At 33.8% G+C, this 18,323-nt stretch overlaps 2 protein-coding genes across 2 annotated transcripts; one reads left to right on the top strand and one right to left on the bottom strand.

The window, feature by feature from the left end:
• The first annotated feature begins 2,799 nt into the window (after positions 1–2,799).
• LOC131647836 (protein GRIM REAPER-like) lies at positions 2,800–3,487 on the top strand. The gene has a single exon (XM_058917659.1). The coding sequence runs from the start codon at positions 2,836–2,838 to the stop codon at positions 3,316–3,318; it is 483 nt and encodes a 160-aa protein (XP_058773642.1). The 5' UTR covers positions 2,800–2,835; the 3' UTR covers positions 3,319–3,487.
• Positions 3,488–14,924: 11,437 nt separating this feature from the next.
• LOC131647835 (uncharacterized) lies at positions 14,925–17,519 on the bottom strand. The gene is made up of 10 exons (XM_058917658.1): positions 17,283–17,519; positions 16,775–16,884; positions 16,421–16,552; positions 16,256–16,329; positions 16,055–16,160; positions 15,834–15,902; positions 15,636–15,700; positions 15,451–15,549; positions 15,270–15,369; positions 14,925–15,185 (listed from the first exon to the last, which is right to left on the bottom strand). The coding sequence occupies exons 1-10, from the start codon at positions 17,428–17,430 to the stop codon at positions 15,123–15,125; spliced, it is 966 nt and encodes a 321-aa protein (XP_058773641.1). The 5' UTR covers positions 17,431–17,519; the 3' UTR covers positions 14,925–15,122.
• Positions 17,520–18,323: the final 804 nt, after the last annotated feature.

Raw genomic sequence — 18,323 nt, 5'->3', positions numbered from 1 at the left:
GGCACCCTCTAACAAGGGAGTTTGTTTGGAAAAACCCTCTTCAACAGTAGTGGACCGATTATCACCGTAACTCCTCTTGATAGGAGAGGGAGATGGCGAAGGCTAATGAATAGAAAAACCAACCACCACAATAATCAACTGTTCCAGGCGCACTAATCCTCATTTATTTTCATCTCCGTAGCAGATATAGGAGTTAGTCCAGAATGGTAAGAAAGAAAAGGTTGGTGGAAATATGATCTAGACCAATACTTCTGAAAAGCGCTTCTGCAAGAACAGGCACACCCACCGGGGCCAAAGACAAACAAACAGAAAGATGAGCTTCATGAGTAACAAGTTTCACCAGTATTAGACGTTCTAGAAAATCACCCTACTTAGTGGTGAAATAGCTAAACCAAGGCACCTGGGGACAAAGGAAAACCAATCCTTGATCTCAGGCGTCATTTTGAGAAGTACGTGCTATAGACAAAAGATTGAAAAAAGAGCTCTAGGAAGATTTTCTAAGATTTATACCCAACACATAGTTGCAACACCTTAATGAAAGCCCAAGCTCTAAGATGAATTTGTGAGGAGGAAATTTTAAATGGTATATCACGGCGACCTCAAAATCAGAGAAGGGCAAGCGTATCCCTAACTTGGTGAAAAGAGAGTCATATAAAGGAACCAAACAACCCTTTAAAGAGCCACATATCATCCCTCCCGGAACTACTGGGAGAATCAACCAGTTTGAGAGATCGCCAATTTTAATATCATATTTTGTAATAGCCTCGACAATATTCAAGATGGAGGGAGTTCCAACCACTTCAGCGACCACCCAGTGATATCTATTGGCGTTGGCTAGCTCAATTAGCTGGAATCCCTTGCGAGCCACTAAGTCAGCTTTATAATGATCATCGACTTGACCCAAGACACATTATCAAACTCCCCATGTCACCCTAAATGACTAGCGATTTCATCATCTCTAGGTTCATGACCAGTCATGCCCCGATATGTTTTAACAAAGGTACCGACACGTTCCCTACTTCCACGAGAAGCTTCAATTTCTCCGTCAGTCAAGACAGGGGAGACATTGTCTTCTCGACAAGATTTCCACCTTTATCAGATTTAGTTGGAAATAGAGTTTTCGAAGAATCCCAAGAAGTAGCCTTGTCTGAAAGATACTCCCATAACGCTCCTTCCATTTCTGAATTACTAGTCAAAGGGATAATTTCTGATTTAAAATCCCCACTAGCAGAGGAAAAGGAGTGCAATTGAGACTCTATTCCCTTTCTCAAAGAAGAAGAAATAATATCATCTTAATCACTCTCGATAATAATAGGGTTATCGTTCATAGTAATGAAAATACAATAAATGTTGGAATGAAAAGTTGAAGGGGAGAAATGGTACCTAAAAATTTAGGCTATGTTTGGATACAATAAAAAAACGGAGCGGAATGGAGCGGAGCGGGATGGAATAGAGCGGAACGGAGTGGAATGGAATAAATACGTCATTCCATTGTTTGGATACTTCATGATGGAATAGAGTAATTTTTTCATTCCGCCCAAATCGGAGGGTACAAAAAATGGCGGAAAGTGATGCAATGTGATGGAATGCATTCCATCCGATACCACTCCATTCCATCCGTTTTTAACCGATCCAAAAGATAGAACATAAATTTATTTCATTCCACTCCGCTTCATTCCATCCTATTCCATCAATTCAAACATACCCTTAAGGTCAAAAGTGATAAAGCAAAAAGAAGGTCGAAAGTCAAAACACTGAAGCTTTAAAGGTGTAACGACAGTTACTCCTAAGAAAATGCTCTTAAAAAGAGCGAAAGACTCAAGGAGACAAGAGAAACTCAGTTTGCAAGATGGCGAAAAAGTTTCTTCACATTCTCTTTCTATCCTTATATATACAAAGGAAATTAAGCTGATTAGATTAAAAGCAAGAAGCAAGTGCGGATCAATGGTCAGATTTCATCTTAGGAACACAACCAAACTCAAGTATATACTCAAGTGCATTGTAAGTTGCATCACGTCACCCTATACCTTTTCAGGTTACACATCAAGAGGAAAGTGGCGAAATGTTTCAATGATGGGACCGCATTTAATCCTCACATTCCTCATTCCTCTTTGACAAAACCAAAGCAACACATGTTTTTCGACGCTTAGACATCAATTCTCAAAGGGCCAGTCACAGTTACTAAAAGACTCCTTCAACATCTAGAGTACCTGACGAGTCCTCGGGACAACTGTTCTGTGCTGGCCAAAGGTAAACTAACTTCGGACATTGGGGTGCTAACCATGCAGGTATCCCCTTGATTCGTCGAATCGAAAATTTTTAACGATGTTGATTCAAGATCAACACCTCTGATTCAAGAAACATCATTATTGCAACCTCCGATCCACAGTTTCTCGTCACTATAGTCCTCATGAAGCTTCGCTTTGTCGTAGCTCGCTCAATCCTCTTTATTTCTGGTCTTGCTACGGAACACTCGCGTTAACTTTAATTATTTATTTTTTAAAAACCATAAATATTTATGAACTTGGAAGCTTTCTTAAACCATCTTCAAAACAAGTTAACTTTTGCTAATTATTACAATATTTAATCGAAAACTTGGAACATCGAATCATGCAAATATGCTTGTACATTACTTAATATTATGCTCAAACCAAGAATTTCGTTAAATTGCACTCTCTCATTCAACCTTGCATTTGCAAGCAACAAAATTTCCCCTAAAATCATGGAGCATTTCTCGATAAACTCTAGTTTAAATTCCACAAAAATTTCCCCATAACTATCACACACACACACTCGCAATAATTCACCATATATTGAGTTTGAGAGAGAATTAACATGGCCAACAAAATCCTAAAGCTCACAATAATTCTCTCTATACTCATCTCTCTATCCTTGTTTGTTTCATCAAATGATGATGATGATAAAAATCACCATGACATAGTAGAAGATGAAGATGAAGAGGAGCAAGAGTTCTACATTGTGGACACTCCCTTACAACATCATGGATCATCAAGAAGTAGATTCTTGGCAAGCATAATAAAGAAAGGAACACATTGTAATCGAGAGACTAATAATATATGCAATGGAGTTAAAGCAAACAAGGGAAAAGATTTGCTTTTTTGTTGCAAGAAACATTGTCGCAATGTTTTAAGCGACAAGAACAATTGTAATGTGTGTGGTCACAAATGCAAGCAAGGTGAGAGATGTTGCAATGGAGTATGTACCAATGTTTTGGCAAATGTCCATCATTGTGGAAAGTGTAAGAAGGAGTGTTCATCTGGTGAACCGTGTGGGAATGGGTTTTGTGGGTATGCATAAAATGAAGATAATTGAATATTATAAGGTATAAGAGTCAATAAACTATATATTATACATTTGTATTTTTGGGATATAAATAGTTATATATGATTATATCATGTATAGGAAGTGTTTACCAAATTTTAAGAAATTTGTTTCTTCAAGAAATAAAACAAGCTTACTGGATTTATGGAAGCCAAATATGTAGCTTGCTGTTATTTAATCAACTTTGATTTTATTTGCTTTATTTTGTTTTTGTTTTGTCTTTCATTCTCTTCATCTACTGAAGTTTTCTTCTACTGAAGTTTCATTATTTCGTTTTTAATTTATTGTTCTTTTTTTTTTTCTCTTCTAATCTTATTGTTCTTATAGATAATCATTTATTTCTTCTTTAACTAGTCAATTGATCCTAAATTATTTAAAAAAATTATTTAAAAAGGCTAGATTTACTTTAAAATACTACTTAAAAGATGAGACATGCAAAAGATAAGTAGGTTCAAATGATTTTTTTTATCTTGCGGTTCGGATGATTTTTTTCGTCAAAACCGTCCTAACCGCTGCGCAAACACCTCTAGTTGCGGGAAACCACAAAAAAATAGTCACATTTAAATTTCAATTGAGGCTAAATTGTAGTTTTTGTTTGTATTATAGTTCATTCACGAAATGAGTCATTTTATTTTATTTGTAAACAATTTTGATTTTTTTATTGGGATTTAAGCTTTGGTACACCGAAAAAGTTAGATTGAGAGATGAGTTGGGAATTATTATGGACATGGAGTGGAAGAATGATATTCTGGATGTGAAAAAAAGTAGGAGATCAAATTATAACCTTGAAATTTGTAGTAGAACAAGACACCTTTAATGTTATTAGTGCTTAAGCACCTCAGACTGGATTAGCAAAACACCTTAAAATAAAGTTTTGGGAGGGTTTAACAGACTTACTTCAGAATATACCCCAAGGAGATAAGCTTTTTCTAAGAGGGGGTCTAAATGGACATGTAAGGAGCGTAGCAAGAGGTTTTGAGAGCGTGTATGAGGGTATAGTTTAGGGGGGTAATACAGATGGTAAATCCATCTTATAATTTTCGTCAGCTTTGGATTTTACTATAACAAATACCTAGTTTAGGAAAATAGACGAACATCTTATCACATATAAAAGTGGAGTGACATGCTCTCAAATAGATCTCTTTCTTATTAAAAAATCATATAGAATGATTTGTTTGGATTGTAAAGTTATTACGAGAGAGAGCTTGACTACCCACCATAGAGTATTGGTTACAAATGTAAGAATCAAGAAGAGAGTAAAGAGAAGAAGTCACATGGGAGCGCCATGGATCAAGTGGTAACATTTAAAAGATAAAAAAATAAGGAAATTTCTAACACAAAATTTATTGAAGTTATGTTGTTCTGTTTTTATCTTTTTTTGTTTTTTTAATCTTATTGTTCTTAAATTAATTCATCATTATTTACTGACGCATTTATCATACACACACACACACACACAGAGAGAGAGAGAGAGAGAGAGAGAGAGAGAGAGAGAGAGAGAGAGAGAGAGAGAGAGAGAGAGAGAGAGAGAGAGAGAGAGAGAGAGAGAGAGAGAGAGAGAGAGAGAGAGAGGGAGGGAGGGAGGGAGGGAGGGAGGGAGGGAGGGAGGGAGGGAGGGAGAGAGAGAGAGGGGGGAGAGAGAGAGAGAGAGAGAGAGAGAGAGAGAGAGAGAGAGAGAGGGGTGAGAGAGAGAGAGAGAGTAACACTCTTCTAAACTCACATACAATAGTCGCAATATAATACGAATTAAATCAATTATAACATCCATCAACGGTGCCACCTTCATAAATTCTTCAATGTAACAAGTCCTGCTCCGTAACACGGGTTCTCAAAATTATTTAAAACAATATTTCTTTAACACCATAAAAGAATACAACTCATCGCAGTGGAATTCATAGTTCAAAATATCTTCATTCAAAATACTCCCAAAAACTCCTTCATACTTCATTATTTATTAATCATAAACCAAAACAATCCAATACCATGAAAGGTAACTCATCACATCAAAATAAATAAAATAAAAGAACATAACAGTTTCAAAACAAACGATCCCAACCCCGATATTACGTATTAGAGAAAAACCCTCTTTATTCAAAGTAACACGCTAAAAGACTCCACAAAGCTATCCTCTAAGCTTCAACGAACTATTCCTGATTATCTGCGCGTTACCCACGCGGAGATAACATTCAAACAGAAAGAGGTGAGTAATTCATATTCATTATAAAAGATATAAGGAATAAATATAGTAGTTATATAACAAGTATCAACAATCACATATATACTGATACATGTGAATCCTAATGCTTCACATATTTCCTCACACCTTCACATCGTCATCTACTCACAATATCATCATATATCATAATCATCATCTAATTCTCATTTACTCACGGATAGTCAAAGCATCACACCATCAACAATATGCAACAATGCAATGCAACATCATTAAACTCATGCGTGTGGTATCAAACTTCACTGATGATTCAGTCATCGTTCTCCAAAGATCCCCATCAATAAGATCGGTTCCCGCTTGGAACCAGAGCACTTCACAATATTGCACCCAATCTGCACCATGGGATTGAGGCCATCACTGGACCAATTGTTCTGCAACATCACTGGACCAATGTCCTAACATATGCTATGAATGTAGGATGCACAATGTCATAATAATCAACGAACACGGCTAATCAAAATGCATCATCATTCACTTACTCATCGTATCATACAATAATCTCAATTACACAAACATCACTACGACACATGCTTCACATTCTTCATGTTATAAGTCATCATAACCACAACTCTAAATCAAACATGCACATAGGTAAAGACATACATAAAGTCATACAAACAAGGTTCATATCATCCACAAATAGCCCTCTAAACCCATCAAAACATGTCAATAAACATAAAATATAAGCTTCCATAGTCTAAAACTATCTTTCAAAAATAATATTTTTCGTCCCAGACTATCGCGCTAAGCGGCCCCCTACCTGCACTAATCGCGTTACATTCTGCCTTGACCCGTGTTTCATAAACACAACTGCGCTAAGCGCGATTCACCGTGCTAAGCGGGATCTGCGATTTCTACAAAAAACCCAGCGCAACCTGCATCATACCTGTCTGAGGTTTTAACCCCGAAACACATTTGAATCAGTATTTTCCTGCGATTTAAGGTTTATTAACCTAGTTCTAACATATATTATCCATTATAAACGTCAAAATACAATTAATCAACATAAGTCCAAGATTCATCATCAAAACCCTAGTCCTTCAAATCCATGGAATGATGAATTTGACTCTAAATCATATTATTATTCAGCAATTCATCAATCATCAACATCATATATCATATTAACAATACATTCCAAGCATCAATCATCATAGCTTCATCACAAACATTAATTCATCACAAAAACCCAAAACACAAACCCAACCTACAATTATCTAAATCTTAGATCAATTATAAGAATTACGATAGCTCCCCTTACCTTAGATTATAGCTAGCTGTGATTCTCTTCCCACATTCTACAGTTGGTTCTCCTTTCTCCTCTTCTTGCCTTAGCTCTCTTTCCTTCATGCCTCTCCCAAGTTTTCAAGAGCGAATGAATATTTCTTTCACTCTTCCATTTTTTACTTAGTTGGCCTTAGGACCCCTAATATGATCTTCCTATTATGCCCTCACTTACTTCTCCTAATTATTTATTCCATCCTTATACTATTTATTTAATTAAATAATAATTCATAATTAGAAACTCTATTTAATTATATAACTAACCATTCTAACTATAATTATTAACTTCGATTATTATAAATAATCCTCTTAATTCGTCCTAACCCAACACTTCATCCCAACACATCATATTCATCAAAACATCACATAATCTCATCGATAAATCACAATAATCACCTTAGACTCATATGTTCACACCAATTCAATTAAATAATTAAATCTAATTTTGGGGTGTTACAGAGAGCAACTCTATAGTTCACTCTCAATGAGTTCTTACAAGAGACATAAACATACCAAAAAAATTGATCTTAATTGGTCAAGATAAACAACCCCTAATTTATCTTCGTTTTCTCTCACTCGCTGATTTTCACAGTAGGATTTAATAGAGTAAGATTTCATCCCCTCAGACTGCAATCCCAACCCTATTAGTCAGAGCAATTTATAGATCTAACGTATCTTCCAACCTCTCCTAAAACTACTTCAAGGTCAAACCCCCAAAGCCTCCGATAAATCCAAGTCAGTCTAGACATGCAGGGAGCTAACAAACTTCTTCCAGACTTTTACAATTTGGCGCAGTAGTAGAATGTGCACCCGTCTCAAGGTCATTCACCACGAGAAGCGAAACCTCGCAGTAATCGTGGGGCCATCTCTCAAAACCATGGAACCTCGCAGTAATCGCGGGTCGAATATGGTTTTTACTTCACCTAAATCCAAACTCGAATACCCAAACAATTCTCGTTTCCCGCTATTGGGGATGAAGATTAAAACCCAACCCATCCCAAATGGGTTCAGATTGGCTTTGGGTATCCCTGCCACAAACTTTGAAAAATGTTGCATCAAATAACATCAAAATAACGTTAATATATGCTAAATATAGTTTGTTTGAAACTGTTGAGAAACTAAATAGCATTTCTTACCAAAACTTTTTTGCTTGAAGTAGTTCGTAAACCTATCACATTTTCCCACTTGAAATCTTTATCTAATTCAAAGTTGAAATCACTCCCACCAACACCTGGTTTAGGATCTTTGTCGCTACTATCAGCATCAAAGTTTGGTACATCATAAGACGTCCTGACTCGGGCGAGCGAGCTCATAACATCTTCAATACTATGGGCCAAACTTTTGAACTTCTCATTACTAAATTTCTTTTTTCAAACAATTTTTCTATTTATAATGTCTAATTACTTATTTTATTAACTTTTATATTTATTTCAATGCAATATAATACTGCATATGTGTTAACTACTATAATATGTATACAACTTAATAGTTTATTTATTCAAATATGTATATGCACTTGATTTTCTTTGCCAACCACATTTGTATATTTTTTATGTTTTTTTATAATGTCATAAATTTTTATGAACATTTAATAAAAAATAATAATCATGTATGAAGATAACTTGAATATATTGTTGGAACTATAATTTCTATCTATTTCATTTTGAATAAAAATATATATTGTATCACATGATCCCCTCATACACTCGTGTGTAAGGTTGACAAAACGGATCCAATAAGACATATTCGTTTTGTCTGTATATTTTTGCAGGGCGGACCAGGATTTTAGGCTCGCAATCTCTAATAAGCATGCCTTGCGGATTTTTGCAGGCACGGACATTTACCTAAATTTTTTCGTTTTTAGACCTAAAAAGTACAAAGCTCGCGGGTATTTTCCGCCCCACGCTCACTTTTTTGTGGGTTGGGTCAAGGTATTATGCCCGTATCCTCAACTATGACTGCTCCATTCTATTTTTTACGAATTTTTATAAAACGGATCTAAACGGGATAGACATGGCCATTTGTCCCCGTTATCCGTGAGTAGGCACAGATTTCTTACTCGTTGGTCACGATGAAAATTGGCAGGCTGACTTCAAATTCATATTATATATATAATTCAATTCTATTTGACAAATATCTCTAAATAAACAAAATAAAAAGTTGACAAATAACTGCTACATGCTGGCCAATTTTCTATAACGCGTGGACCTTGAATTAAAATGTCCTTCTCTTTTGATTTTTTTTTTCAATCTTTACATACATACATTGATAATTTTTTATACATTTTTTTTTTAATTTGAATTAATAAAGATGGCGGATACTATAATATATCTGTATTTGCATGCTCAGAGATATATATTATTACAGCTCTTTAAGTTGAAAAAGTGAAACTTAATGAGGTGTTTTGGCTAACTAGCTAATTAAAAACTTGTTACATGATAATTTAATTTAATTTGATAAAGTCAAACTGTCTAGCAGATACTTTCATTAGAATATAATATTTTAAAAAAAAAATGTATTTTGGTTTTGACTTTTAATTCTAGAGGAAATTCTTTTTAGAGTCTATTTGTTATAGATTTAAAAAAACAATATTTTTTTGTAATTTTAAAATACTTTTTATAAAAATATTTAAAAATAGTAAAAATTATTTCAAGTTTATTTTATAGAAATTAAAAAAAATTAATTAATATGTAATAAAATAAATATTTATTATTAAATGTTAGTGAAACATGGTCCAAATTAAATAATTATTTTATGAAAAAATATTTAAATGACTTCTAAAAATTTTGATATAAAAAAATAATCAAAGCGAAAATGATGAAATATCAAAAATAAATTTTATGAAAAATTATTTAAACTTATTTTTTATTTAAAATTTTTTTAAAAAGAAAATTTGAAATATCTTTTTTTAATAAAATATATAATACTACAAGATTTTACTTAAATAAATGAAGTATTAAACTATTTATTTTTTAAATTACCCTCAGGCTTAGGTTTTAGATGGTGAAATAGTTCAATTTATATGTGTTAGTTGTATTAAATAGGTATAAATATTGTGTTAGTTGTGTTAAAGAGATTAAAGGTAGTACACTGACTGACTGTAAAATAATTTTACATTGTTTTCCAATAAAAATCATCAATTTGTTATGTCATCAATGTAATTCTAAAATATAAATGTGATTTGACCGAATATACGTTGTTGATTGGTTGACAGTGAAAAATTACGTTTTTTTCATTCTATGTATTTTTTTCTGGGTTAAATGAGATAAATTACAGATTTAGAGTTCAATTCTTAACCATAAGATTTTGTTTATATTTATATATTAATGTAAGTAAATTATTTATATTTATAAATTAACGACTTATAAAAAAAATCTGTTTTTCAAGAAAAATACTCTACATTTTAATTTAGAATCAATCTGCATAACTAAATTCTAACTAAATGTTGTTCTATTTAGAGATCAAATTTGAGCTATATATTTTTGCGTTTACAAGATAAAAAAAAATAGTTATATAATATATAATAAAATTATATAAATTGAAACGTGTAATTACATAGATTAATTTATCAAACCGAAAAGGATTATTTATAATGAATAGAAAAAAAATTCTCAAAAAATTTATCTTTATTGCATTCTCAAAATTAAATTTAAATTATGAATCTCTGATTATATTTAAAAAACTTATAAATACTTATTTGAACAGGTAATTGTGTATGACCTATAAATTGAGTAGCAAAGTTTTCTCTAATAAAATTTAACTTCGTCGCATTCTCAATTCTCAAGTATATATTTGAATTTAGAATCTCAGAATAAATTAAAGCAGACTTATAGATACTTATGTGAACATGTAATGGGGGCATGATCTATAAATTGATTTTCATTAATCATAATCAACTAACAAGAGACAGCATAGCATCAAAAAGGCAAAAGCTTGCAGTTTGTAGCACATAAAAAAATAAATAAAGCTGAATTAGTCAAGTAAAAAAGATGCCAGAGTATTAGAGAATCAAGATCAAGTGGTGTAATATAAACAAAATAGTATTATGCAACATGAAATATTTTATCATAAACTCTAGTGTTTAAAACATCCTAAATGCCTAACACAACCTTTACCATTGGCATCCACAAAGTTAACATTGAAAACAATGGCCAAAACCCTTTTCAAGCTCACAACTATTCTTTCTCTTCTCATAACTTTTTTATCTCTTCACTACCAAACATCATCCTCACTACCATTTCCTCAATACAAATCAAGAAGCATATTCCTGGCAACTACAATAAAGAAAGGTGCACATTGCAACCCTATTGGTAAGAATATTTGTAATGGGATATTGGCAAATAAAGGGACAGAGTTGTTACTATGTTGCAAGAAAAAATGTGTTAATATTGTTGGAGATATGAATCATTGTGGTAAATGTGGGAAAAAGTGCAAGCAAGGAGAACGTTGTTGTGGTGGAGTTTGTACTAACGTTTTGTATAATGTTAATAATTGTGGAAAGTGTAACAAGAAGTGTAAACGTGGGATTCGTTGTAGGGTTGGGTTTTGTGGGTATGCATGAAATTTTGTGAAACTATTAGAATTTAAGGGTTTATTTAATTATTTGGGATTTTGGTTGGATTTCTTTTGAATAAATTGAAGTTCAAAGACTATTATTTGATTTTCAAAAGTTCTTGATTTGGAATTTGTTTATGTACTTTGTTCTTTTTCATTAGAGTTTTGTTTCTCAAAAGTTATGAAGACTTTTTTTTTGGGTTCAATGAAATTGAGAATTTCCTAATTTCAATATTTCATATTTGTCACTTTTGGTTGGGTCATTTTGTGACTTGAACCATGCATACCATACATATTATGTAGACATGCATCCACGATACTAGTTGACTTTATGCTCCATAAAAAAATATTTTCTAGCAATTGTAAACTTTCCTTTCACTATGTACAATGTTAAATTTATTTAACAATTACAATAAACAACTTTATAAACATATATTGTAGAAATTAGTCTTTTATCAACTTTGTGAAAGATATATTTTAGAGTTTCACATTACTTAGCTTTTCATACTAGTAGATTTACAATGTGTGTAGCCGTATTCATTCTCAAAATTACCTTTTGAAATGATATACAAACTCATTTAATATTGTATTGCAATGTGAGAATGAGATTCAGGTACACACTAATCATAGGGTAATATGACATACAGAATTTGTTTTAATCCTCTTTAAATTACTTGTCACTAAGCACTATTGAATTTTCAAATCATATCAAACATAACCAAATCAATCAAAACTAACATAGATAGTAGCCGAACAAAACTAAAACAAAAGTAGTTCAATGAGATCAAAAGAATATTTAATGATAACTTTTTAAATATTAGCTTAAAGAATGAGGCTTTCCAAACACATTTAAATGAGGGGTCAAATCTGATAATCACGCAGAAATTACTTACACAGAGTTTCTCACCTCAAAACGTATACTAGCTCTCAACCAGTACCTTATAACATATTCTAAAGTCTCTAATAGCCTTTAATCATTAGGGTTTTCACGTACAATTGGCCCCCATTGGAAGTCTGGTAAAACTGTCATGGGCCACAATCATCAATACTTATTGTTTCTTTCATCGTGTTCCCACGAAGATGTTTAAGCAAAGTTCCAAGATCAACGTAAACACCTTTGCCGGAGGTTTTACCGGCGAGGGAGAATTTAGTTCCTGTCAAAGAAAGTACGCCCAATAGGTTTTATGACAAACATCGTACCTATTGACCCTGGAAGAATCTCGGGGAGAGAACGAGAATCCAAAATTACCTTCTCGAATGAAGACGTTATTGGTGTTCTTCCCCCAACAACGACCTTGTGTTCGTCATGTTTCAATAATTGTGATGTGAATCGAGTGTTGATCGACCCTGACAGCTCAGCAGATGTCTTGTTCTAGACACCTATCAAACGTTTCGATTTGACCCCAATAACATTATAGAATTCCAAGAAACTGTGGTTGGCTTGTCTGACGAACATGTGTATGTAAAGGGCAGTGTAACTTTCAAAACGACATTCGGGTCAGGGGCAAACGCCAAAATGATCTAAATGATATACCTCGTGGTCGATGTCTTGTCTCCTTACAATGTCATCATGGGAAGACTCCGCCCTTAACTTGCTAGGGAAAGTCCTGTCGACCCTTCACTTTAGCCATAAATTCCAATTACTTAATGGACGAATTGGTATAGTTCTAAGGGATTGGGAGATCGCCCAGGAATGCTATCAAAGCAACCTCGAAGTGAGAAGAGAGTTTGTCTCCATGGGCATTTCGACTCACTTAGATGCACTAGACACCGATGTAGCAGGCTAGGATCTTAGATTGGGGACAGAGAATGAAAGACTCGCCCCAATAAAAGCCTTAAAAGAGGTCCAGATTGATCTCTTAGACCACCAAGTCACCGAGGTAGGCACCTCAATGCCTGAATCTTAAGAAGAGGAGTTAGTCGCCCTGCTCATGAGGAATATCTAATTGTTTGCTTGCGCGTCTAAACACTGATGTAGCAGGCTGGAACCCTAAATTGAGGACAGAGAACAGAATACTCACCCCTAACAAAATACTTAAAAGAGGTCCAGATTGGTCCACCGGACTACCAAGTCACCAAGCTAGGCACCTGTCTCTCTAAATCTGAAGAAGAAGAAGAGGAAGAAGAAGAGCTAGTCGTTCTGTTTAGGGGGAGCATCAACTCGTTCTCCTAGGTGCCCTCAAATATGCAAACATAGATACTTGTGTAATGGGTCATCGTCTTGCCATTGATCTCGTTGTCAAGTCAGTGTCTCGAAGGATGTGCAAGGTTGGCGAAGAGAAAATCGGGTATTGTTGAGAAAGTACAAAAGTTGACAGGCCCCGGTCTCATAACAGAAGTAAATAACTCATCTTGACTTGCTAACGTAGTTTTACTGAGGAATGCATCGAACAAATGGCATATGTGCATATACTTCACTGACCTTAACAGTGTGTATCCTAACGATTTGTACCCTCTACCCAATATAGATCGTCTAATTGAAGGATCTTCAGACTCCAAAACACTAAATTTCTTGGACGCCTTCTCGGGATACAACCAGATTAAAATGGATCTCGTGAATGCATCCAAGATAACATTCATGTTCAATCATATCAATTATTATTACAACGTTACAAACACGCTTACTCCTAAAGTCATATACAAATTTTTTTACTTAATCAATTTATTCAAAAACAATTCTTTTTACCGTAAAACCAAACATGTGCTTAATCCTAAAGTCAAATAGTATATTTGGATTTAAAAAAATAGACTAGCTATTTTCATTTATTAAAATTCTCATAATCCCTTACCCACTTACAATCACAAATTAGTTAGTTATAAATATTTCGATAACTTCAAAAAAAATCAAATGTTGATTATATACTTTATCAGTTATATAACACTCATGTTTTACTAGTTTTTCAACAACAGCAAAATTAGGGAAGAGTAAACTCAAATTAACTAAAATACAAGGAAATAGATTATGACTATGAAGAGTTTATAATACTACTAATTTTATAATAATTGCCAACATTAAGACCTATAAGGATAATAACGCAATGACTCAATCTATTATAGAAAGTCCGGTACACGCGTTGGTGTCCGACACTTATTTGACACTCATACGACACAAGTTGAAAAAGTCATTCAAATATAAAAAAAGTCAAACAAATATTTCCTAAAAATTATTTTTTTTATTTGTTTCGACATTCCTTTAATGAGTGTTTGACACTCGTATGACACTCATATCACATGTGAGGCAACACAAGAGTTCAAACAAAAAAAAAAAATTCTTTGCTTCAGCACACCTTTATATTTTTTCAGACAAATCTCACACACATTTTAAACATGTATTGAAACAATATAATCAATAAAAAATTAAAAAAATTAATTTTGATTATAATTTTTTTACCTCTTAATAATATATGAATAAATGAAGGTCATATACTATCTTATGTTTACATCTTATATTTTTGACATTATCAATGTCAGAATATCTGTGTCGTATCATGTTTTGTGATCCGTGTTTGATAGATTCTAAATGATCATTATGAATAGCAGCCCATTAAATATGAATCTAATTGTCCTTCTCCTTCCCACACAAACTCATTTTACTTGTACAACATACTCGAAGTTCAATATTCTCATACTAGAAATTTCAAAAGCTATTTGCCAATTATTAACCAATATTTTTGTACATACACTTTTTCTGTGCAGCAATGAAAAAAACTTTCTACAAATACCGAATGAGCTCCACTGCAAACTTTCCTTTCTTTGTAGTGTTAACTTCTCCTATCTGAAACCAAAATGAACTGGTTTATATCAAAACTAATTCATTCAGATGATCCTTCTTTTAAGCTTTTACAAAGTTATTTATTACCTTTAATCTTCCCATTCCACTAACTGATACAAGATCTCCACTCTTGATTGTGGTTCCTTTGGAAGTAATCGGGATCCAGTTGATTCGTACATCACCATTGCTATAATCACGATATGTTTATCACAGTTATCAACAACTCAAATATTCCACAGAAATCATATATAAACTGAGGATTGCGAACCTGATCATGTCAACTAGCTTTGAACGTGAAATCTTAAATCCTGCGCTAGCTACTGCATCAACTCGTAGTGATGCTTCTACAGTTTTGAATGATTTCGTTCTGCACAATAAACAACATTTGTGAAGTCTGAATCACACAATTAAGTATTATGTTAACTTGAGACCAGGTTCGATATGATACAACACCTTGGTGGTTCATAATCAAGAGAAATTAATGGTATCTTGGTGCAAGTTACAGGAACATTTCGAACCTGAATATAAGAAAGAAGCATGCGATCAGAACTTAATTAGCAACACTAATACAACTATACAATACTTTTTTTGTTCTGATAATTAGATGTTTATCAAAGGAAATTGTTAAAAGCAGCAAGTGAATAGTGTTACCTTATCCAGTGCTGTCATAAGAAATTCAACTAGTTCTGGTACAACAATCATCTGAGCACCCTGTTCTCCCTGGGTAGCCAACGCAACAAAGTCGAAGTTTTAAAATATACTATGAGTGAAAACAATAATATCATTGAACTCTGATGTTGCTACAATTTTGTGCACATAGTAAAGTTTAAGCTAGAAAGTTCGTGGGATAAATGGGGGAAAATATAGAATACCTGCAATATAATATCTCCAAGTTTCTCCCTAGCGATTCCTGTACCGAGAATTGAACCAAGGAAGTCACCATGAGAGCAAGGTTCAAACTGGAAGTTCCCCGTAATGCTGAAAAGAGTAATTTGATGTAAATACTAAGAAAAGTATGTAGGAGGATCAATAATTGCTGCGCTGAATTTGGTATTTTTGGTGACAAAATTTACCTCAATGCCGAAATAACATCTGGATCACTTGTCAACTCATCTGGATGTCCGACAGAAATCCGGCATCGTTCAGCCTAGAGAATATATACGTTATGTGTCTACGTGAGATACAATGCAAGCACTTTAATGTATCACGGTAATGGAAAGCACTTGTATGATAATTACCTGTGGATAACCCCCTTGCACCAATGCTTTAACATCTGCTAATTTCTCCAATACTTGCATAGATTCCTTCAGCACTGGAGGGGTTAGAAAATTAGTATGGAGAATCTCTCGTTTTAAGGATGCTCGTCTAGCCTATAACAAATCAAATGGAATGGACAATAACCACCAAGTCAGGGATCAAATGATGTTTTATAGCATACATAGCATGCAGAGATATAATAATGGCTCAAAGGCCTAACCAGACTTCAATTTTTGACAGAGGTAATGAATATCAAACTTTCACATGGAGAAGAAACCGAGCTGCAAGTTTGTGACAATCAAATTCATATTGATTAGGGAAAAACAAGAAAGTACCATCTCAAGAACATGCTTCACTTCATTTGCTACACTTTTCTCCCCAACTCCCTTGAGCAGTACATCAACTTCTCTTTTTGAAGCTTGTACTACATTGCTTGCACTTGAATCTGCATGACACAAAGCAATAGCATTACCAATGTGAAACTAGGTCGTAGAGCCGCCTGTGAGGACGTGCAAGACAGGCTATCGCACTGGGCCCAAAATTTGTCACAATTAAACTTGTCTAAATAGGGTCTTAAAATGTGGTTATATAAGGCCTCTATTAGTTTTGTCAAGGTTAAATTGCTATTAATCTATACAGGGGCTCCAAAAACATAAGACGGCTCTGCTGGGTCCTTGTTAAGATGCTCAAACAATTTCATGGCCTTCGTTTTTCAATACCTACAATTCAATTTATAAAAAAAAACCTACCCTTTTGAATGATTGAACATAATGGGAATAACAAACAGAATCAACATACATAGAACGACAGCAAAAAATAAAAATGGATGGAGAAAGTAGAGACCTGAAGAATTGGAAAGGGGGAGAATATGAGAGGTAAGGGTGCTTTGAAAAGCGAGGTTGGCATTGGTGCGGAGATGAGAGAGTGCGAAAGCGTGAGTTGCTCTTCTTAGACACCAGGCAGTTCCAAAGCTAGTGGTAGCAGCAGCCATGGCGAAGGAGGGATTGCTTACATATGGGTTTCTTGATGATTAGATTATGGTTTAGATAGTGGGAATTGCAAATTAGCCATTTTAAAAAGTTTTATTTGCTTTTACTCCCACCAATATCTAATATCTTTGTTTTTGGCATCTCTTTTGCTCTCTCTCTCATTGGTGTAATGCATAGTAAAACTATTCTAATACCTAAAACTATTCTAATACCTTACAACCCAATTCTTTATTTATAAATTCGGAATTATGTCTTTGTTCCCTAGGCGAAGGATGGCTCACTCGACGAATAAGGATTTGAGTTTTCTTCGCGCCAAAATCATTTTCAAAATTTTCTTTGAACTACGTTTCATTCTTTAAGCGAGTTATGATTCTCTTAACGAATTTTCCTTGTTTATCAAAGTAAATTTTCAGTTTCAAATTTGCTGATCAAGGGTTGCTTGACTAGTGAATTTAGCATGAACTTTGGTGTTTAAATTTTAGTTCTATTGCTCCATGTTGCTTGGATTTTGATTCTTTGAGATTTGTATTCACCTAACCCATAACATTCAAAGGGTTACAAATTATGATCAATTCATAATTATAAGACAATATTCATTTTATGCATAAATTTGAAGTTTTCTATGTTACTTCGTGCGAGACTAAGTGAATAGCTAGGTGTGAAATCAATGGTGATAAACAGATCAATTACACACTTATAACCTTTCTCGGACATGTCATTTTGTTTTCTCTCAAACAAAAGAAAAAATACACATAGTATTCAACTCATTAGTACACAATCTTGACAGCTAGGGTTTCCAGTCAAACATGGTTTTTCAAAATATTTTTGTTTTGTGGTGGAACTAGGGTTGATCGGTAAACTATGAGACAGAGCTTGGTGCGGGAGTCATAAGCTT

The sequence above is a fragment of the Vicia villosa genome, linkage group LG2 (genome assembly GCF_029867415.1).
Source record: "Vicia villosa cultivar HV-30 ecotype Madison, WI linkage group LG2, Vvil1.0, whole genome shotgun sequence".
NCBI classification, from domain to species: domain Eukaryota; kingdom Viridiplantae; phylum Streptophyta; class Magnoliopsida; order Fabales; family Fabaceae; genus Vicia; species Vicia villosa.
This window is presented reverse-complemented; position numbering and strand designations above follow the sequence as displayed.